Source organism: Lolium rigidum, unplaced genomic scaffold, assembly GCF_022539505.1.
Source record: "Lolium rigidum isolate FL_2022 unplaced genomic scaffold, APGP_CSIRO_Lrig_0.1 contig_41433_1, whole genome shotgun sequence".
NCBI classification, from domain to species: Eukaryota; Viridiplantae; Streptophyta; class Magnoliopsida; order Poales; family Poaceae; genus Lolium; species Lolium rigidum.
This window is the reverse complement of record NW_025900502.1, coordinates 90,286-113,054: the sequence shown is the minus strand read 5'-3', so window position 1 is coordinate 113,054 and position 22,769 is coordinate 90,286. Positions and strand designations below refer to the sequence as shown.

Below are 22,769 nucleotides of genomic sequence, written 5' to 3'. Positions count from 1 at the left end.
TCCAGCATGCATCTATGCCTAAAAAGTCCACCTTCAGGTTATCATCCGAACCCCCTCCAGTATTAAGTTGCAAAACAATAGACAATTGCATTAAGTATGGTGCGTAATGTAATCAACAACTACATCCTTAGACATAGCATCAATGTTTTATCCCTAGTGGCAACGAGCACATCCACAACCTTAGAACTTTCGTCACTTGTCCCGGATATCAATGGAGGCATGAACCCACTATCGAGCATAAATACTCCCTCTTGGAGTTAAGAGCAAAAACTTGGCCAGAGCCTCTACTAATAACGGAGAGCATGCAAGATCATAAACAACACATAGGTAATAACTTGATAATTAACATAACATAGTATTCTCTATCCATCGGATCCCGACAAACACAACATATAGTATTACGGATAGATGATCTTGATCATGTTAGGCAGCTCACAAGATCCAACAATGAAGCACAATGAGGAGAAGACAACCATCTAGCTACTGCTATGGACCCATAGTCCAGGGGTGAACTACTCACTCATCACTCCGGAGGCGACCATGGCGGTGAAGAGTCCTCCGGGAGATGAATCCCCTCTCCGGCGGGGTGCCGGAGGAGATCTCCGGAATCCCCCGAGATGGGATTGGCGGCGGCGGCGTCTCCGGAAGGTTTTCCGTATCGTGGCTCTCGGCATGCGGGGGTTTCGCGACGGAGGCTTTAAGTAGGCGGAAGGGCAACGCGGGGGCCACACGAGGGCCCCACACCATAGGTCGGCGCGGCCGGGGCTCGGGCCGCGCCGCCCTAGTGTGGCGGCGCCTCGTGGCCCCACTTCGACTCCTCTTCGGTCTTCTAGAAGCTTCGTGGCAAAATAGGACCCCGGGCGTTGATTTCGTCCAATTCCGAGAATATTTCGTTACTAGGATTTCGAAACCAAAAACAGCAGAAAACGACAACTGGCTCTTCGGCATCTTGTTAATAGGTTAGTTCCAGAAAATGCACGAATATGACATAAAGTGTGCATAAAACATGTAGATATCATCTATAATGTGGTATGGAACATAAGAAATTATCGATACGTCGGAGACGTATCACACATGCTCACGCATGCATATGGCTGAACGAAAGTCAATTAAGCCTCGATGATTTACTTTACCTCAGAGTTCTTGTATCACTTTTATGCCTCCGTTAATTTATTTTGTCGCAAGCATGATTATGAAAGTTACTGCTCTCTTGATTGTCGCTTCCCAGTCTATTGCTAGCCTTCACTTGTACTGAGCGGGAATGCTTCTCGTGCTTCCAAACCCCTGAAAACCAAGTTATTCCAGAGTGTCCACCATAAATACCTATGCATGGCATTTCAAACCATTCCAAGTAAATTCTCATGTGCTACCTTTAAACCTTCAAAATGCTTCTCAATTTGTGTCAATGTTTTATAGCTCATGAGGAAATATGTGGTGTTTATCTTTCAATCTTGTCATTTACTCCTGACAGACTTTCATAATGGACTAGTGGCACATCCGCTAATCCAATAATTTTGCAAAAAGAGCCGGTAATGGGGTTCCCAGCCCCAATTAATCAACTTTCATTAATAATTCTCTTCACATGTTTTGCCCTGATTCATCAGTAAGAAACTTAATTTGCAAATAGACACTCCTCCATGGTATGAGATTGTTGGAAGGCACCCGAGGATTCGGTTAGCCATGGCTTGTGTAAGCAAAGGTTGGGGGGAGTGTCATCCATAATAAAAGTAAAGTACGTGTGTAAACAAAAGAGAAGAGGGATGATTTACCTTGCTGGTAGAGATAACATCCTTCATGGGAGCCGCTCTTGGAAGTCTGGTTGACGAGGTAGTTAGAGTACCCACTATCATTCGTTGACAACAACAAACACCTCTCAAAATAATTTTACTCCTGTTTTACAAATGAAAAGCTCTAGCACATGTTAATCCCTGCTTCCCTCTGCGAAGGGTCAATCTTTTACTTTTACATTGAGTCTCCATCCTTTCTTTGAGCACCTTCTTGAGAGCACAACTGTCATTCTTAGTATAATATGCTTGTCCCAAAATGTGATTAATTGTGGTATAACTTTGATGCTTTTATCTTTGATAATCTCTACTTCCAACCTTTCCATGAACTTCAAAGGTGCCTGATACGTCTCCGACGTATCGATAATTTCTTATGTTCCATGCCACATTATTGATGATACCTACATGTTTTATGCACACTTTATGTCATATTCGTGCATTTTCTGGAACTAACCTATTAACAAGATGCCGAAGAGCCGATTGTTGTTTTCTGCTGTTTTTGGTTTCGAAATCCTAGTAACGAAATATTCTCGGAATTGGACGAAATCAACGCCCGGGGTCCTATTTTGCCACGAAGCTTCCGGAAGACCGAAGAGGAGTCGAAGTGGGGCCACGAGGCGCCGCCACACCAGGGCGGCGCGGCCCGGGCCCCGGCCGCGCCGACCTGTGGTGTGGGGCCCTCGTGTGGCCCCTCGCGTTGCCCTTTCGCCTACTTAAAGCCTCCGTCGCGAAACCCCCAGTACCGAGAGCCACGATACGGAAAACCTTCGAGAGACGCCGCCGCCGCCAATCCCATCTCGGGGGATTACGGAGATCTCCTCCGGCACCCTGCCGGAGAGGGGATTCATCTCCCGGAGGACTCTTCACCGCCATGGTCGCCTCCGGAGTGATGAGTGAGTAGTTCACCCCTGGACTATGGGTCCATAGCAGTAGCTAGATGGTTGTCTTCTCCTCATTGTGCTTCATTGTTGGATCTTGTGAGCTGCCTAACATGATCAAGATCATCTATCCGTAATGCTATATGTTGTGTTTGTCGGGATCCGATGGATAGAGAATACTATGTTATGTTAATTATCAAGTTATTACCTATGTGTTGTTTATGATCTTGCATGCTCTCCGTTATTAGTAGAGGCTCTGGCCAAGTTTTTGCTCTTAACTCCAAGAGGGAGTATTTATGCTCGATATTGGGTTCATGCCTCCATTGATATCTGGGACAGTGACAGAAAGTTCTAATGTTGTGGATGTGCTGTTGCCACTAGGGATAAAACATTGATGCTATGTCTAAGGATGTAGTTGTTGATTACATTACGCACCATACTTAATGCAATTGTACGTTGCTTTGCAACTTAATACTTGGAAGGGGTTCGGATGTTAACCTCGAAGGTGGACTTTTTAGGCATAGATGCATGCTTGGATGGCGGTCTATGTACTTTGTCGTAATGCCCAATTAAATCTCACTATATTTATCATGACATGTATGTGCATTGTTATGCCCTCTCTATTTGTCAATTGCCCGACTGTAATTTGTTCACCCAACATGCTTTTATCTTATGGGAGAGACACCTCTAGTGAGCTGTGGACCCCGGTCCATTCTTTTATACTTGAAATACAAATCTGCTTGCAATACTTGTTCTTTACTTGTTTTCTTGCAAACAATCATCTTCCACACAATACGGTTAACCCTTTGTTACGAGCAAGCCGGTGAGATTGACAACCTCACTCGTTTCGTTGGGGCAAAGTACTTTGGTTGTGTTGTGCGGGTTCCACGTTGGCGCCGGAATCTCCGGTGTTGCGCCGCACTACATCCCGCCGCCATCAACCTTCAACGTGCTTCTTGACTCCCTACTTGGTTCGATTAAACCTTGGTTTCTTACTGAGGGAAACTTGCCGCTGTGCGCATCACACCTTCCTCTTGGGGTTCCCAACGGACGTGTCAGCTACACGCATCAGTGCCCGAGCATTTATGTTTTGCTGTACAAATACGGGCAAGCGAAATACCACTTTATCATATCCTTTTATGAACATTGCAATCCTGCTGATAGACATGATTCATGATGCTTATTGTTGATTTGTTGGTACCTTTTCCATGATTGACATAGCTATTAGATGATTTTATTTGCATGTATCTTATTATGAATTGCTTAAGTACTTGCCATATCATGAGAATATTTACATCATATGAACAAATGTGTTCGTGAAAGTTCTTTTATCGCAATCAGTTGTTAACTGAATTGCTTGAGGACAAGCAATAAGCTAAGCTTGGGGGAGTTGATACGTCCAAAACGTATCTACTTTCCCGAACACTTTTGCTATTGTTTTGCCTCTAATTTGTGTATTTTGGATACAACTAACACGGACTAACGCTGTTTTCAGCAGAACTGCTCTGGTGTCTCGTTTTTTGTGCAGAAATCCAACTTTCAGGAAAATCCTCGGAATTTATCCCAAAGGTCTTATTTTTCCAGAAGATTGACGGAGCCAGAAGGGCAAGCCAGGTGGAGGCCCGAGGCCCCCACACACTAGGCCGGCGCGGCCCAGGAGGGGGGCGCGCGGCCCTAGCATGTGGCCCCCTCGGCCGGCCTCCGACGCCCTCCTTCGGACTACTTAACGCCTTCGACCTAAAAACGCACGTGGGTTAGAAGAAATCGCCAGAAACCATCCAGTACGCCGCCACCGTCACGAAACTCCGTCTCGGGACCAGAAACTCCGTTCTGGCACTCCGTCGGGATAGGGAATTGGAGGAGATCATCGCCATCATCACCACCGACGCCTCTCCATCGACCAGCCATGTTTCCCCCATCCATGTGTGAGTAATTCCCCCGCTGTAGGTTGAAGGGGATGGTAGGGATTGGATGAGATTGGTCATGTAATAGCATAAGATTGTTAGGGCATAGTGCCTAGTGTCCGTAATTGGTACTTTTATGATATTGTTGCAACTTGTTATGCTTAATACTTGTCACTAGGGCCCGAGTGCCATGATCTTAGATCTGAACATGTTATCAATTCATGATGATATTCATTGCTTTATGATCTTACCTGCAAGTTGTATACACGTATTGTTGTCCGGAACTCGGGGCCCCAAAGTGACAGAAATTGGGACAACCGAAGGGGAAGGCGGTGATATGAGGATCACATGTGTTCACGGAGTGTTAATGCTTTGCTCCGGTGCTCTATTAAAAGGAGTACCTTAATTTCCGATAGATTCCCTAGAGGCACAGGCTGTCACCGAGCTGGTAGGACAAAAGATGTTGTGCAAGTTTCTCATTGCGAGCACGTACGACTAAATATGGAACACATGCCTATTGATTGATTAGTACTTGGATACCGTTTTATTATTATCTGCAAATGCCCTGCCTTGATTGTTACATGAGTTTCTCTCATCCATGCAACGCCCGTTCATCCATCCTTGTGCCTACAGTATTTTAATCCTTATGTTTACTACAATCACTACTGCTGTCTTTGTTACTCTGCTGCTGTTATTTCACCACTGCTACTACTATAAAACTTTTACTACTGATAAAATCTTGCGAGCAAGTCTATTTCCAGGTGCAGCTGAATTGACAACTCCGCTGTTAAGGCTTTCAAGTATTCTTTGTCTCCCCTTGTGTCGAATCAATAAATTGGGTTTTACTTCCCTCGAAGACTGTTGCGCTCCCCTATACTTGTGGGTCATCATGGCATGATCTTAGATTTAAGCTCTATACTTATTGCTTAGATTGTATCTACAAGTTGTTTGCACGTGTCTATGTCCGGAACCCGAGGCCCCAGAGTGACAAGCAAGTCGGGATAGCTGGAGGGGAAGGCTTAGGTATGAGGATCACATGTTTTCATGGAGTGTTAATGCAGATGTTAATGCTTTGCTCAGGTGCTCTATTAAAAGGAGTACCTTAATTTCCGAGTAGATTCCCTTGAGGCCCGGCTGCCACCGGCTGGTAGGACAAAAGATGTTGTACAAGTTTCTCATTGCGAGCACGTATGACTATATATGGAAAACATGCCTACATGATTAATAATCTTGATGTTACTGTCTTAATGCTATTTCAATCCTATCAATTGCCCAATTGTAATTTGTTCACCCAACACTTGTTATTGGAGAGTTACCACTAGTGTAGATAGCTGGGAACCCCGGTCCATCTTTCATCATCATATACTCGTTCTATATGTCATTGGAAGTAGTATCAACTATTTTCTGGTTCCATTGCCTCTGTGTTACTATTACTGCTGCTCGTGTTACTTGTTACTATTGCTCTCATATCATTGCTACTTTCACATCACCCCTGTTGCTAGTGCTTTTCCAGGTGCAGCTGAATTGACAACTCGAGTTGTTAAGGCTTATAAGTATTCTTTACCTCCCCTTGTGTCGAATCAATAAATTTGGGTTTTACTTCCCTCGAAGACTGTTGCGATCCCCTATACTTGTGGGTTATCAAGACTATTTTCTGGCGCCGTTTCCGGGGAGACATAGCTCTACTCATAAGTTCACCTGGGGAGTTCAATCTACCTCTCTCTCTGTTTTATTTTATTTTGTTTTGCTTAGTTTACTTCTGCCTAGTTTATTTTTGTCTTGTTTTATTTTCCTATATACCCGAAAATCCATAAAAATTTGAAAAACCGAAAAATTAAAAACTGTTGTTATGGGAGAACCTACAACCTATTTGGAGCTTATAGAATTATATAATAATTATAGAGAATCAAGAATGGCTTGTTATGAGTGTTGTGATAGAAAAATTGAATGCAATTGCTAAAATCTTGCTTAAACGCCATGATATAAACTGTTGCTCTCAACAGGATACTAAACATCTTAAATTTCAATGTGGCTTTAGTGAGGAAGTTTTAATTAAGAACTACAATTGGAATAGCTATATTCATTTTGGGTTCGAAGAAGTAGAACAATTTGTTTTGTTTATGGGAGCTTCCGAGATCGAATCCTTCATTGCTAAAAATTATGAAACTTGTGTTGTTTGTAAGGACCTTAAAGATTATGTCTCTTCTATCCTTAATTTTTGCATAGAAAGCTACGGTGATAATCCTTATATCATTGATTATAAAGAGAGACTCATTAATGCACAAGAATGCACTCACAATTTGCGGGAACCGAGAGGAAGAAGAAATTGATGAACACTGAAAGCTCATTGGATGAAAAAGAGGAGGAAATTGATGAACACTGAAAGCTCATTGGATGAAAAAGAAGAGGAGAGTGATGAACAAAAGGAGGAAGAATGGATTAGCTACCCATGCCAACCTTCTAATGAGAGTAACTCTTTATCTCTTACACTATTTGATTGTCCTCCATGCTTACCAAAAGAGGATGAACGTTATGTTCCTGTGGATTCTCTTGAAATATTCCCTATGAGTAAAACTTGTGAGAATAATTATGCTACTGTTATTTATGATAATCCATGCTATTTTGATAAATCTTATGATAATGCTTTGTTTGTGCACGATGTCGAAATGCATGGTACTAAAGAGTTTTGTTTAGCAAATGTTTATGATAAATCTCTAGATGATGGTCCTAAGTTACTTGATAATATTAATTGTACTACTAATGAAAATGGGATTGGAGAGATCTTGACTTTATCTATGAGTCTCATATCTTTTGAGATTGATCAATCATCTTGTTACATTATTGATAAAAGTGGGTTTGGAAGTTTTGATCCCATATGTTTGAGCTTGATAAAAATTATGTGTTTATGGATCATGAAAAGCATGCTTTATGTGATAGTTATATTGTTGAGTTTATTCATGAAGCTACTGAAAATTATTATGAGAGAGGAAAATATGGTTGTAGAAATTTGCATGGTTCTAAAACACCTCTCTATATGCTTAAAATTTTGAAGTTACTCTTGTTTTATCTTCTTATGCTTGTCACTTTGTTCTTCATGAATCTATTTGTGTACAAGATTCCTATGCATAGGAAGTGGGTTAGACTTAAATGTATTTTGAACTTGCTTTTTGATGCTCTCATTTGCTTCAACTCTTATTTGTTGCGAGTGCATCATTAAAACTGCTGAGCCCATCTTAATGGCACTTCTTGGGAGATAACCCATGTGTTTATTTTGCTACTGTTTTGTTGTGTCTTGGAAGTTGTTACTACTGTAGCAACCTCTCCTTATCTTTATTTTATTGCAATGTTGTGCCAAGTGAAGTCTCTAATAGAAGGGTGATGCTAGATTTGGATTTCTGCGCAGAAACAGATTTCTCGCTGTCACGAATCTGGGTATGATTCTCTGTAGGTAACTCAGAAAAATCTGCCAATTTACGTGAGTGATCCTCAGATATGTACGCAACTTTCATTAGTTTTGAGTTTTCTGATTTGAGCAACGTAAGTACCTCTAAAAAATTTGTGTTTACTGGCTGTTCTGTTTTGACAGATTCTGTCTCTGTTTTTTGCATTGTCTCTTGTGGACTTTAAGTGAGGATTTCTAGACGTGGAGAGGTGTAGCTAATGTTTTATTGAGTTCTTGCAATGTGTCACTACAGGGCCAAGGTGGATTAAAGTTTTTGAGTACTAACCCCTCTAATGAAGTTTATGAGAAGTTTGGTGTGAAGGAAGTTTTCAAGGGTCAAGAGAGGAGGATGATATATGATCAAGAAGAGTGAAAAGTCTAAGCTTGGGGATGCCCCCGTGGTTCATCCCTGCATATTTCAAGAAGACTCAAGCGTCTAAGCTTGGGGATGCCCAAGGCATCCCCTTCTTCATCAACTTATCCGGTTTCTTCTATTGAAACTATATTTTTATTCGGTCACATCTTATGTGCTTTACTTGGAGCGTCTGTGTGTTTTTATTTTTGTTTATGTTTGAATAAATTCGGATCCTAGCAATCCTTGTTTGGGAGAGAGACACGCTCCGCTTTTTCATATGAACACTTGTGTTCTTCGTTTTACTTTTAATGTTCAATGACAAAAGTTGGAAGCTATTGCATTTATTGTTATTTGGTTGGAAACAAAAAATGCTTCATATTGTCTTGGATAATTTGATACTTGGCAATTGTTTTGAGCTCTCAAGTGGATCATGTTTCTCTTGCATCATGTAGTTTAAACTTATTAGTGGAAAAATACCGTAGAGCTTGTTGAAATTGGTTTGCATGATTGGTCTCTCTAAGGTCTAGATATTTTCTAGTAGAAGTGTTTGAGCAACAAGGAAGACAGTGTAGAGTCTTATAATGCTTGCAATATGTTCTTATGTAAGTTTTGCTGTACTAGTTCATACTTGTGTTTGCTTCAAACAACCTTGCTAGCCAAAGCCTTGTACTGAGAGGAAATGCTTCTCGTGCATCCAAAACCTTGAGCCAAAACCTATGCCATGTGTGTCCACCATACCTACCTACTATGTGGTATTTTCTGCCATTACAAGTAAATACTTCATGTGCTACCTTTAAACAATTCAAAAGTTATTACCTCTTATTTGTGTCAATGTTTTATAGCTCATGAGGAAGTATGTGGTGTTTTATCTTTCAATCTTGTTGGGCAGCTTTCACCAATGGACTAGTGGCTTCATCCGCTTATCCAATAATTTTGCAAAAAGAGCTGGCAACGGGGTTCCCAGCCCCAATTAATTAACCTTCACTAATAATTCTCTTCACGTGTTTTGCCCTGATTCATCAGTAAGCAACTTAATTTTGCAAATAGACACTCCTTCATGGTATGTGAATGTTGGAAGGCACCCGAGGATTCGGTTAGCCATGGCTTGTGTAAGCAAAAGGTTGGGAGGAGTGTCAACCATAAATAAAACTAAAGTACATGTGTAAACAAAAGAGAAGAGGGATGATCTACCTTGCTGGTAGAGATAACGTCCTTCATGGGAGCCGCTCTTTGAAAGACTGTTTGGCAAGGGGGTTAGAGTGCCCACTACCATTCGTTGACAACAACAAACACCTCTCAAAACTTTACTTTTATACTCTCTATATGATTTCAAAACTTAAAAAGCTCTAGCACATGATTTAATCCCTACTTCCCTCTGCGAAGGGCCTTTCTTTTACTTTATGTTGAGTCAGTTTACCTACTTCCTTCCATCTTAGAAGCAAACACTTGTGTCAACTGTGCATTGATTCTTACATACTTGCTTATTTGCATTCATCATATTACTTTGTGTTGACGATTATCCATGAGATATGCATGTTGAAAGTTGAAAGCAATTGCTGAAACTTAAATCTTCCTCTGTGTTGCTTCAATGCCTTTACTTTGAATTTATTGCTTTATGAGTTAACTCTTATGCGAGACTTTTGATGCTTGTCTTGAAAGTACTATTCATGAAAAGTTTTGCTATATGTTATCTATTTGTTAGCAACTATAGATCATTGCCTTGAGTCACTGCATTCATCTCATATGCTTTATAATAGTATGATCAAGGTTATGTAAGTAGCATGTCACTACAGAAATTATTCTTTTTATCGTTTACCTACTCGAGGGCGAGCAGGAACTAAGCTTGGGGATGCTGATACGTCTCCAACGTGCCTACAATTTTTGATGTTCCATGCTTGTTTTATGACAATACTTACATGTTTTGCTTGCACTTTATAATGTTTTTATGCATTTTCCGGAACTAACCTATTAACAAGATGCCGAAGTGCCAGTTCCTGTTTTCTGTTGTTTTTGGTTCCAGAAAAGCTGTTCGGGCAATATTCTCGGAATCGGACGAAATCAACGCCCAGAACCTTATTTTTCTCGGAAGTTTCCAGAAAGCCAGAGTGGGACCAGAGGGGATCCCTGGGGGCCCCACACATGGTGGCGGCGCGGCCCAAGGGGGGGCGCGCCCCCCTAGTGTGAGGAGGCCCCGTGGCCCCTCCGACTCCGCCTCTTCGCCTATTTAAGCCGTCTCGACCTAAATCTTCGATACCAATTGACGAAACTCCAGAAAGACTCCAGGGGCGCCGCCACCATCGCGAAACTCCGTTTCGGGGGACAGAAGTCTCTGTTCCGGCACCATGCCGGGACGGGGAAGTGCCCCCGGAAGCCATCTCCATCAACGCCACCGCCTCCATCATGCTCCGTGAGTAGTTCCCCCATTGACTACGGGTTCTAGCTGTAGCTAGTTGGTATTCTCTCCCCCATGTACTTCAATACAATGATCTCATGAGCTGCCTTACATGATTGAGATTCATCTGATGTAATCGGTGTTGTGTTTGTTGGGATCCGATGGATTGTTACATTATGATTAGTCTATCTATAAAGTTTGTGAAGTTATTGTTGCTACAATCTTGTTGTGTTTAATGCTTGTCACTAGGGCCCGAGTGGCATGATCTTAGATTTAAGCTCTATAATTATTGCTTAGATTGTATCTACAAGTTGTTTGCACGTGTCTATGTCCGGAACCCGAGGCCCCGAGTGACGAGCAAGCTGGGATAAGCTGGAGGGAAGGCTTAGGTATGAGGATCACATGTTTTCATGGAGTGTTAATGCTTTGCTCCGGTGCTCTATTAAAAGGAGTACCTTAATTTCCGATAGATTCCCTTGAGGCCCGGCTGCCACCGGCTGGTAGGACAAAAGATGTTGTACAAGTTTCTCATTGCGAGCACGTATGACTATATATGGAAAACATGCCTACATGATTAATAATCTTGATGTTACTGTCTTAATGCTATTTCAATCCTATCAATTGCCCAAGCTGTAATTTGTTCACCCAACACTTGTTATTGGAGAGTTACCACTAGTGTAGATAGCTGGGAACCCCGGTCCATCTTTCATCATCATATACTCGTTCTATATGTCATTGGAAGTAGTATCAACTATTTTCACGGTGCCATTGCCTACGTGTTACTATTACTGCTGCACGTGTTCTTGTTACTATTGCCCTCATATCACTGCTACTTTCACATCACCCCTCTTGCTAGTGCTTTTCCGAGTGCAGCTGAATTGACAACTCAGTTGTTAAGGCTTATAAGTATTCTTTACCTCCCCTTGTGTCGAATCAATAAATTTGGGTTTTACTTCCCTCGAAGACTGTTGCGATCCCCTATACTTGTGGGTTATTAGGATGCTGCAGCCGGTTTGGCTGAGCGTAAACCGGTTGCGCATTTGCTCCGGTAAGTGGTGGTGGTGGCGGCAGCTTTTCGAAACCTTGGTATCTGGCATCTTTCATCATGCCTCTCTCCATCAACCTCTTGGTCTAGGAGCAATCTTTTGTTAAGTGGTTCGCCGGCCTTGCCGGATTCGGCGTGTGCCAGCGGCACGGCTGGTCCATAGCCGATTCCATGGTATATTTTTCTTGATCCTGGCACGGTTTCTTTTCAACCCATTGTTTCTTTGGACCCGCCCATGGCTGCGATCCGGTTTTCTGTCGTTGGCTTCCGCCGGCGCCGGAATTGTCCTACATCGTGGCCACTTGTTGCATTCCGTACCTCCGATCCGGAAAATCTTCCCTTCTTTTGTTGTGGTGGTTCTTCCGGTACTGATCTTGACGCGGCTGGGGTTTTGACAAAGGATCACCCGCGATCGTCGGTTGCATTGGATCTCCCAATGCGTAGCTATCAGCTCCCCGGATCATCTCAACCAAAGTGGTTGGCATGTTTCTCTGTAGGTTTTGCCACAGCGGCGAGCCTCTCCGGCACCCGTTACAGAACCAAGCAATTGCTTGTGCTTTGATCACACCTTCGCAAGAATTTCTCATGGAGTTCCACCGGGTCAGATAATCCCGGTCTGTTTCGTTCTCGCGCTGCTGGCACATGGCGAGCTGATGCGGTCTGTTTGGCCTCCGGTATGTGCTACTGAAGTTGCTCACGAAAGCTTCTTCAAAATCCAGCCAGCCATTTATGCTTTCCTTTGGAAGGACGGTACGATTCTCACCGCCAAACGCCGGTTTCCTCCGCCAGCTGTGGTTCCTCCACCTCCAGCGACGTATACCGCTGTCACATAGTCCGCAAGCCAATCTTCCGGTTTCGTGGTGCCATCATATGTTTTTATGTCACGGGGCAACTGAAAGTTGCATACCGATGGTTCTTCCCAAATGATCCGCGGGCCAAAGCATTTCGGACCTGGCGGTCCCTCGGCCTCAATCATTTCGGAATCCAGCCTGTGCCTTGCATCCCGGTCTGGCAGGCATCTTTCTCCAACATGTTCCCCCAATGGGTTCCGGTAAGCACCGATCCTTTCCATTCCGGAATCGGCTTCATCGTATCGTTCCGGTACCACAGCTTTTCCTCGATGGTACCTTGGTGGAGGCATTTCCTCTCAGCATAAGCTGCTCTTGCTGCTCGATAATTTTGCCCGGTTTCTCCTTTACCGGCATAAGCGTTTCCGGCGTAGCCATTTCCGGCATAACCACGGCCTGCCCCTTGGATTTTTCTGCCGGCATCGTGTTGCCCGGCTTGTTGTTTCCCGGCCAGAACCGGATCGTACACAGTCATCTGCTGTGCATTTGCATCTTTTTCTCTTCTGTCAGGATGGTGGGACGAGGCTTGCCCATGTGACTTGCTTCCGGCATTTCTTGCCGAGCGAACCGATTTTGACGCTAGAGCCGTTTGTTGATACGAGCCAGCTCAGCGTTTTGTGCCTCGATCATATCAAGTAACTCTCTTACTCGATCTTGCTGCTTTGCTAAAGCCTCACCTGAAAGCGAGTCACACATCTCTACTGTAGCCCTAGCAGCTTTTATTGTTTTATCCGGACTGTTGTACTTAGGTTTCTCTACCATGCTCAAAGATACCGACGCACTCTTACCGGAAAGAACTTCCCGGCGCAGATCATGCTCTAGATTGCGACCTTTAAGCCGGTTTCCCGCTACTCTAGCAGGGTTTGCGCTAACAGAAGCAAAGCCATGGGCAGCGTTATACTCAAGTAGGGTCAGGTTGAGCTCTTGCTGGGCCTTGACAATGTTCGCTGCGCCGGAGAGCAGCTTCTGTCGCTGCGCCTCCAGTTCAGCTTGAGCTGCGGCGGGGTCGATGTTCTGCGTGATGGGCGTAGCCAATACGCTCATGGCTGCCTGGAGCGGGGTCGCTTCCGGTGGCGCGGTAGATGTTCCGGCGACGATCTCGTCGCGCTCGGTCGGTGGCTTGGCCGTGCGCGTGGACTTGGTCTGCGCAGCGCCCTCCAGAGTAGCTTCTTTGTCGGCGCCTCCACGCTGTCGGCGACGCGGTCGAAGCGTGGCCCACGAGCGGCTGGAGACCTTAGGGTCTGGTGCCACCAGCACCGGCGAGGGGTACTGGCGCTCCTTCACGGTGCCGAGGTAGACGCGGTGGTTGCCGAACTCGATGATGGGGCCGTTTTGCGGGTAGCGGCCGCCGTTGGCGAAGCAACCCGCATTGTCGTCGATGAAGTCCAGCGAGCCGAGGCGGTAGACGAGGCCAGAGACCACGCGCTCACCGGAGACGGTGAGAAGGCCCGCCCGGATATGAACTCCAGCAAGCGCAGCTGCTGGCCCCAGGGTGGGCGCCAACTGTCGTCGTGGGGTAACAACAGATGCCATAGGATGGCTTAAGTTGGGGCCGAATGTGCGCTAGAGGATCCGGGGGAGGGTTTTGTTAACAGGGAAAAGGAGGAAAGAAATTGGTATGTATTCCTTAACTCGGCCCTTGGCCAGAGGTTGAAGATGTACAGTACAAGCTTTCCTTCTACTTGCTGCTTAACAACCTAATCTCTCTAGATCGATCCGTCTATCTATGCATCCGTCTGTCGTCTCGCGCAGGGGTGTGCCCCCTCTCCTTATATAGGGGAGAGGGTGGCTTACAAGAGAAGAAATCCTAATGGAATCTAGGATGAGCTAAGCTACTTTATAAAGCTACTTTGGCCCTCCTGGCACCGGTTATGACTTTAATCACGGAGCGATGACCTCCTCCGGTATCTTTTACGTAATCTTCTGCTTTGGCTCCAGGACTTCGTTTAAAGCTAAAGTGCTTCGCTCATCCTTGTCCTTTAGTCCTTGGTCGAATCTTTGACCAAAGTGTCGATAGGCTACAGTGACCCCTGATACCGGTTTCCCGGTACCTTTTCGGTAGCTTTGTACTTAGCCACACAAGCTCTTAGAGCCGGTACTTTGGTATACCCCTCTGGGGATACCGGTTCGTACCAACTCCAGTTAGCTGAACTTAACTTTAGATTCCGGACCATTCTTTGATTCGGTTTACCACTACCATATTATGGCCAACTTGCCATAGTCTTGGCCTACCGGGGGCCATCCCCCCGACATAGGTGGCATACCTAATCTTCTCCTCATCATAGCATCATACGGTTCTTAACTTCCTTTCTATATCTATCAGCCAATCTTCTGCATCCATTGGTTCTGGAGCCGATGCAAAAGATAATGGCCTTGCATTCTGAAAATCTGATAGAGTCACGCCTCTTCCTTCGTTACCCTTGTCATTGATAACTTGAGCAAAGAAATATTGCATATTCTTGTTTTTACTCTCCTGGTACCTCCTCCTATCTTCTTCCATAGACCTCATGTATTGTTGAAAGTCTGGGTGTAACATCGGATGTGGTGGTGGTGGTGCATTTTCCATTCTGGCTGCTGCATCTGCTTCTTCCTTTTCCTTCGCCTCCCGCTCTCTTCTAGCCTCTTCGGTCTCAACTAACGCCATATCCCCTAGTCCTGGAACAAAGAGCGATAACTCATAATTACATCATGCAAATGTTTTCTGAGCTCAATTCATTGCCCAGAACTAGTCACACAATGAAATCAAGAAGCAAACCCAAAGAAAACATTTATTATGTATATACACCATATATAACATAACATTACACACATATATTACATGTGCCGTATATAACCACTTATTTTGGCTCAAAGCCCAAGCCAACGAAAATTTAAAATACGTCTTAGTACAATACCATCTATACTACATTATTCCTTTCTCGAGCACTACTCCTCATCATCTTTGTTCGCCTCCGTGTACATGCCTGGAGTCCATCCGGTACAACGGTTGGTCTTCCGAGCACCGTCCAGAACATAAGTCCTTCCAGTTGGAATGCAGTCTGAGTCGGACGAAGTGCCGATACAGAGATATGTCATGCCGAAATAGCTGGATAGTGACTCGTATGTATCCCTAGTAGGATACACACCTCCCTCATTCGCCACATGAAGGGTTTCTATCAACTTGCCCCCTCATCTTCTTCTTTTTCTTCTTCTTCACTCCGGAACTTTCGCCTACCTCATACTGGGATGTTTTTGATACCCCCATCTCCAAATCAAGAGAAATAGAGTTGGTATCTTTCTCTTCCTTCCCATAGTATCGGTTAATATAGTGGTTAACCTCGCCTCCTTCATCTTCCGTATCACACGTGATAGGTTCTTCTTCATCTCCAAAGGGTTCCCCGAAACGCCAACCAATAGAGTTCTCGATTGGTGACTCCGAGCAAGCTAGGTTTCCCGAAGCATTTCCCCAATATCCTGCATCATATGACGCTGACACGTGTGTATAATGTGGAACAAAGTTGGGTGTAAGTGGTTCTAACTTAGCACCTAGTCACTCAAATCTACGAAGCTGTTTAGGCTGAAGTAAGGTGTTGTATGTTGAGGTTGTTCCCTAAGATCATGCATTCGAGCATGGACTTTGTCAGGGTCCGTGAACTTAGAAAGCATGTGTGTGACTTCCTCCACCATCTTCATGTGAAGTAAATACATCGTAGTCAGCAAGGACTTGCAGCTGTCCATGTGTTGTGCTGCTACTTCAGGATGTTTATGTGCCATGAGTAGATGATTCAGAGAAGCATCCTCATCTTCCTCGGCATGAGGCACATGAGAATACTCTGAACACAAGAATTCTACGGATTTGTGTTGCCTAAGTTCGAGAATTGTCTTAAAGATAGCCATGTCGTACGCCGTTGTGAGTGTTTAGGCTTCTCCATACGACATAATGCGACTCATCTCCGGTTTCTTAGGTAGTTGGACTGAAACTCTGCACTTGGCAACTCTCTCGCCATCATAGTAGATGTACTTGAGAACATGAATCCTTGTTTTGCAACGAAGTTCCTTCAACATCCCTTGCAGGAGATCTGTAGGACTTTCCTCATAATCGCCAAGCCAGCCTTCAACCTTCCTTAAGGTCCTGTTTGGAAAAGTGTACGCCATTTTGGCTGTATACATGAGTGAAATATTAGTAGAGATGATGCATTATAATAATTATAATAAAGAATTATCGCACTAAAAGATATAATTTTGCTATTCTCAAGTGAATAAACACCATATTTCTAGAGAACTCTTTACTATTCCTACTTGACTCCTACAGTTTTTTCCCTTTACTAGGTTTTTCCAACCTAAGGTCGCAACATTTGCTCTGATAGCAGCTGCGGTGACCCAGCATACCACTGCATGTAGTAGTATACAAGTCGTTGATATGATCTTCATGAAGGGACTGCTTCACGAATATCACATCCCTCAGAGTGGTACAACAGAAACATTGCATGTCATAACACTCTAGATTATATTACAACCATGGTATTAACAAGTTGGTATTCTCACAGGTCCGATGAGAACACCCTAAGATACTACTAAAGTATTAGTACAACTCAACATAAAGATTAAACTGAGCTCAGCAACTTATTTAGGTAAGCTACTACGCTACTCGGCTCTAAGATGTTTAGGGTAACACACTACTCCTCCTCCTCATTGTTGTCAGCTCTGTAGACTATTCTGTAGTCCACGCCTTCCACTCCTCCGGACAGATCAGGTTCCTCGTAGACCAGTTCGTAGTCTCCTTCTGGTGCTCCGTCGTTGGCCTCCACTTCATTGTCACGGTCTAGCAAGGGTGTCGAAATAAAGTGAGTACAGAGGTACTCAGCAAGTTCAAAAGAGAAAAGCTGTTTGATGCACTAGCTACGACCATTGATCAGAAAATCTCAGGTCAATGGATGTTTCGAAAACATTTCTTCAAAAGGTTTATTTTATTCTGAAAACTATGCCCGCCAGTCTTCATAGGTTGACCAGAACTTCATGGAGTTCCTTTCCTGCCGCGTTCGTAGTTCTGTTCCTGGAACAGGGAGTGACAGCCACAATTTGATACACTCTGCACAAGTGTGTTACTTTTCCCATCAGAGAACTTATCCTTGATACCAACCGAGACGCGTTTCTCGTCCACACTTCCTTGGTGTGGGGCCAGGTGTAAGATCCAAGCCAATCACTGCCTTCTCCGCAACCCTGCATACCCACTTTTTTGTCCATACGTACATCCCCGGTAGACATCTCCCGATCATACGGCTTTACCCTCGATGTACTATGGACAATCCCTCATAAACGGTAGAGCACTCTCATCCACATGGATGGGGATTTAAAAGGATTTCCCAACCTACTGCGGTGTTATCCCAACACCCAGCTAGGCTCTATCAAGTCCGTTGATATGCAGAAGGGAAAAGAGACAGCTGACTTCCCCAGAGCCATTATAGATCTCATGGTTAACGTGAAATGTACGGCGCTAGAATCACTAGATGACATTGGTGATTAGTCCTATATTAGTAGAACCCTTGCAATGGAACCTCCACCATATAAACACATACCATGGTTCCATTGCCCACCACATAGTCATATTCATAATTGGAAAAGTACCATTTGATTTTCAATGCAGGAATGATAAGTGTAGTACTTTTGCGGGTAAATTGATATAAAATAATCAAGATGACATGAGGAAGGGTGAACTTGCCTGGTGACTACGAGATAGTGCAGTTCGATGTGTTGGATGGAACCTGGACTTCAGGTTCTGTAAAGAAGCATCATTGTCCGGTAAGGACAATGTTATAAAATCCAAATGATGCATGCATGAGTGTATTATTTCATGTTGAATCCCTTACCCCGATATAGTTATTAAGATTTAGGTTTGAATTAATATTTATGCCTTTGGCAGTAATTTATAAATCCTTTAATATGGTGTTCTTTTCTAAAAAGAAAAGGATTTAAGGGTAATAGAATTTTCCTTTTGGAAAATATTTATTTCAAATAAAGAATTTGAAATAATAGAATTTTCCTCATTTTGGGAAAAAAGAAATTTTGGAATATTAGAGTTTTGGAAAGTCTTATATCTTTAAAAGAAAAAACTTGGAATAATAGAATTTCTTTTGAAAATATTTGAATAACAAATATTTGAGTTCATTTGGAATTTTCCTTGATTTTTAGATCAAAGGAAAATTGCAAATTTAAAATTCCAAGTTTATAATTAAATTCCAAAATTCCGAAATTTGAACTTTCGTTGTAAATTCCATTTCTTATTTTATTCTTGTTAAGAATTCTTTTTAATTCATTAATTCCATTTTTCTTGAATTTTTAGAGGTATTTATAATTATTTGGAATTTGGTAAAATCCAAAGGTTATTTAAAAAGTAAAAAGACCAAAATACCCCTAGCCCATTTGGCCAGCCCACTAGGGCAGCCCATTTGGTCAGCCCACTTGGGCCTGACCAAAACGGTTCGATGGGAACCGACCGTATCGGGCCACCTCACTCACTCGCCCCTCTCTCTCTCGCGCAAACCCTAACCCTATCTGGCGATTCCCCTGGCGATGGCGTCGCCGCCACGGTCGCCGCCTTGCTCCGGCCGTCTTCGGCGGTTCTAGGGTTCGCCGTTGGTCGCTTTCGACGCAGCGCGCGACGGTGCTCATCTTCATTCGCGTCGATATGCTTTTACCCTCCTCTGCTGGACGTGCGTGTGCTCGACCTTGATAGACGCCGACAAGTTCCTCGACGAACTCCGTCGATCTGCACCCCCTTCGACACGACTGTGCGTTCACCGCCTCCCACACTGGCGGTGCGTGGTTTGGCACCGGCCTGGCCGCGGTTTGGCACCGTCGTGGCTAGCCTATGCCACCGCGCCGCCATCGATGCCTCCATGAACACGCCAGGTAACGTTCTCCTCTTCTGCTACCCTCTCTACTCCATCCTCTCCATCTGTTCGAGTTGTGCCTACTTGTTCGTCCTATGCGTATGCTGCTGATGCTGTTGTGCTGGCTGTGCTTGTTGTCTGCTCTGCCTAAGCCTACTGATGCTATGTTCTTGCCTATCCATGCCTACTGGTGCTATGCTTATGCCTGTGTAATTCTTACTGGTTCACTGGTGCTGTTTATATGCTTACTGGTGCTTGTTTCATCCTACCCTATCCATTTATGCTTCTATGGTATGCAATTGCTTGCTAGTGGTCGTGCTATTGACATAGGCTAGCATTGCTGACACTTGTGGTCTCAGTGATGCTCTCATGTGCCCTGTGTATGATTCATCTTGATCCAATTGGATCATTGCATGCTTATGGTGCTTTGTTGTGCCTTGTGCTTGATCTAATTGGTCCAATTGATCAACATATACTAGTGGCTAATTACTGGTTTATTCTTGGATAATTGAATGGCTTGCTCTAGCTACTGCTGTGACTTATGCTTTCTCTAGCTGATGCACAAGTGTGTGTGTGCTGTTGTTGCTATCTGTAGCGCATTGGACAAGATCCAATGGCTAGGATGCAGTTGGTCAAGCCACTGGTTGCCTCTCAGTGATGCTATTACTTGTCCACTTGATGGATTATCTTATATACATGCCTTGGTGGATTATTTATGGATGAACTGCTTATGCAGTGTTGATTACATGCATTGCTGTGTATGATTTGATATCTCCATGATCAATTGGGAGATAATAAAGCCGGAATCTATTTCTGGATGATGATGACTTATAATTTTGGTTTAATGGATGGATTTGTGGTTGATGTGACCACAGTAGCCTTGCTACTGCTTGGTTGCTCTCACAGTTGGATTAATTCTTGTTGGCTACTTATCTTTGCTTGCACAGTAGGGAATCATACTTCATATGAATGCCACCGTGTTTGCCTGTGAAGAAATAAAGGTTTAATCTGATGGTTTCTTGGCTAGGATCTTGCTAGGTGGTTTTTGGTAGCTTCTAGTACCTGTATATCCTCTACTGGTTACTATCTGTGCATCTATATTTATCTATTTGCACATGAATATTATCTATATGATCTTGGGATCTAGCTGCTCCACTTCTGCCAGTAATCCTTGGTCAACACCAAGTGATGACTACCCCATGAGCATCTGCTCATTCTTATGCCTTGTGTCATGCTATAAAATGGATTTGATCCATTGAATCCTCTCCAGGTATATGTTATACTTTGTTCCAGCTCCTAGATGGCTATGCTTAGTTGCTGTTGAGCTTCTGCTTGATGGTTTTGGTTACTTGCCCTGCTCCTCCTAGCTCCTGATGATCTTGCTTAAGTCCCCATCTCCCTGACTAGTTTTGGGTTGGTTGGTTTTGGATGGATGAATGGTTTCTGTGGTTGTTCTTGATGTTCTTGAGCAAGAACAGAGATGAACTAAGCACTGTTCATTACTGGTTGCTTGGTGAATGCTTATCTGGTCGACTTGTGAATTATTCTGCTGGTTCTACCGTTTTATACTGTCTATTGTTTCTCTCTGGCTGTGACACACAAGCCTGTGCCAAGCTTGGTGACTAAGCCTTGGTTGGCTTGCTGTTGAGCATGCACAGCAGCTGGTCAGCTGTGTGTGTGCTGTGGTGAAACTTGAGCTCATGATGACTTCGGTTTTGGTCTGATGGTGTCTATCTTTGCTTCTGGTCATATTTGGACAATGACAAGTGTCCTGGACACTTGTTTTAACCCCCTGTCTAGTTCCACTTCTATTTTGCAGGTTTCAAGCTCAAGGTGATCCAAGGACAAACCTTCCAAGACATTTAGTTTAGGATCTTGTATAGAATCCAATTCTTGTAATCTTATTTTGTTTCGTTTATTATTCCATCCAATTCTTGTATGATAAATATTGTAAAGACAATGTAATGTGTGTGTATGATCAATAAAGCTCAAGAGCTTTTCTGTAAATTTATCATTCACTTATAAATTATTTGTGTATATATGATGTGATTTGAATTATGAATTCATAATTCATTTATATATTGTTTATCTATTACTTTTTTGTTTTTAATCAAATATGAATTGTCAATTCAAATAATCTCCCAAAACCAACAAGTTGCAAAAGAGGTCATGTCGAAATCCTTAATACTCACATTGCCTAACCCTAATAGCAACGAGAGAGAAACCCCGATCCGTCCTAAGTTTTTATGCAATAAGGCGCAAAACTTTCCCTCGTTTTGCGATGAAATGCATATCCCATTTTTAAATCTACCCTTCGTTATCCCTTTGTTCGGGGATATCACACCGCCGCGCCTCCGTCGTGGCCTCCCGACGCAACTCCGCAGCAATCTCGACGTCGGCAGAGCCACCACACGCCGCCCGTAGCATCGCTGCCGTCTGCAGCGCCCCACACGCCAGGAACGCAAGGAGCCAGAGAAGAAATCGCCCCACCGCCACCGTCCTTGAGGCGCGCGTTGCTTCGCCGATGCTCCCTCTAGTGGCGGCGATGCAGGGAGGAGAGGGAGGGCCCTAGGGTCAGCGGCGCTAGGGTTTCCCGTGTCGTCAGAGGAGGGCCACGCGGGGACGGTCAGGGTGAAGTCCTGTTTTCCCCTTGATTGGTCATTGAGTGGAGATGCTCTTAAACCTCCGTTTATACTTCTAGATTAGAAACAAAAAGTCTCTGCCTTCGCATCTTGCTTTGACGGTTTGACCCCCAATTTCATCCATCCTGCTCGCGACATTGATGGTAATAGTTGGCTTTGCCGTCGACGACGATGGGCCTCTGCACCTCTTCGAGCGCTGCCAGCCCCGCTGAACCCACTGCCGGCGGTAACGACGCTGCGGGGAATAAGGAGAAGGGGAGGAAGGGCAACGGCGGCGCCAGGGGGATCGTTGCGTGCGGTAAGCGAACGGACTTCGGTTACGACAAGGACTTCGAGGCGCGGTACGCGCTCGGCAAGCTGCTGGGACACGGCCAGTTCGGTTACACCTTTGCCGCCGTTGACCGCCACTCCGACGAGCGCGTCGCCGTCAAGCGCATCGACAAGAACAAGGTACAGCGCCCCAAAGCATATTTCAGTGTGCATATGCTTAAACAGAATATTTTTCTTCTATCTCGTGCACACTACCATTCATTTTTGTGAGACAACATACAATGGGCAATACAAATTAGTTTAGGAAATTGGATTTGGCAATAATATGCTTCCCTGAAGT

General features: G+C 44.2%; 1 protein-coding gene across 4 annotated transcripts in view; it reads left to right on the top strand.

Annotated features, from left to right (window-relative positions):
• The first annotated feature begins 22,164 nt into the window (after positions 1 to 22,164).
• The window catches only part of LOC124681382 (calcium-dependent protein kinase 18), a 34,115-nt gene continuing 33,510 nt past the window's right edge, over positions 22,165 to 22,769 (top strand). For all 4 annotated transcript variants that reach the window (XM_047216306.1, XM_047216305.1, XM_047216308.1 and 1 more), the window contains exon 1: positions 22,165 to 22,609. In XM_047216306.1, coding sequence (XP_047072262.1) covers positions 22,331 to 22,609 — 279 coding nt within the window. In that variant the 5' untranslated portion in view covers positions 22,165 to 22,330. The remainder of the gene's footprint in view (positions 22,610 to 22,769) is intronic.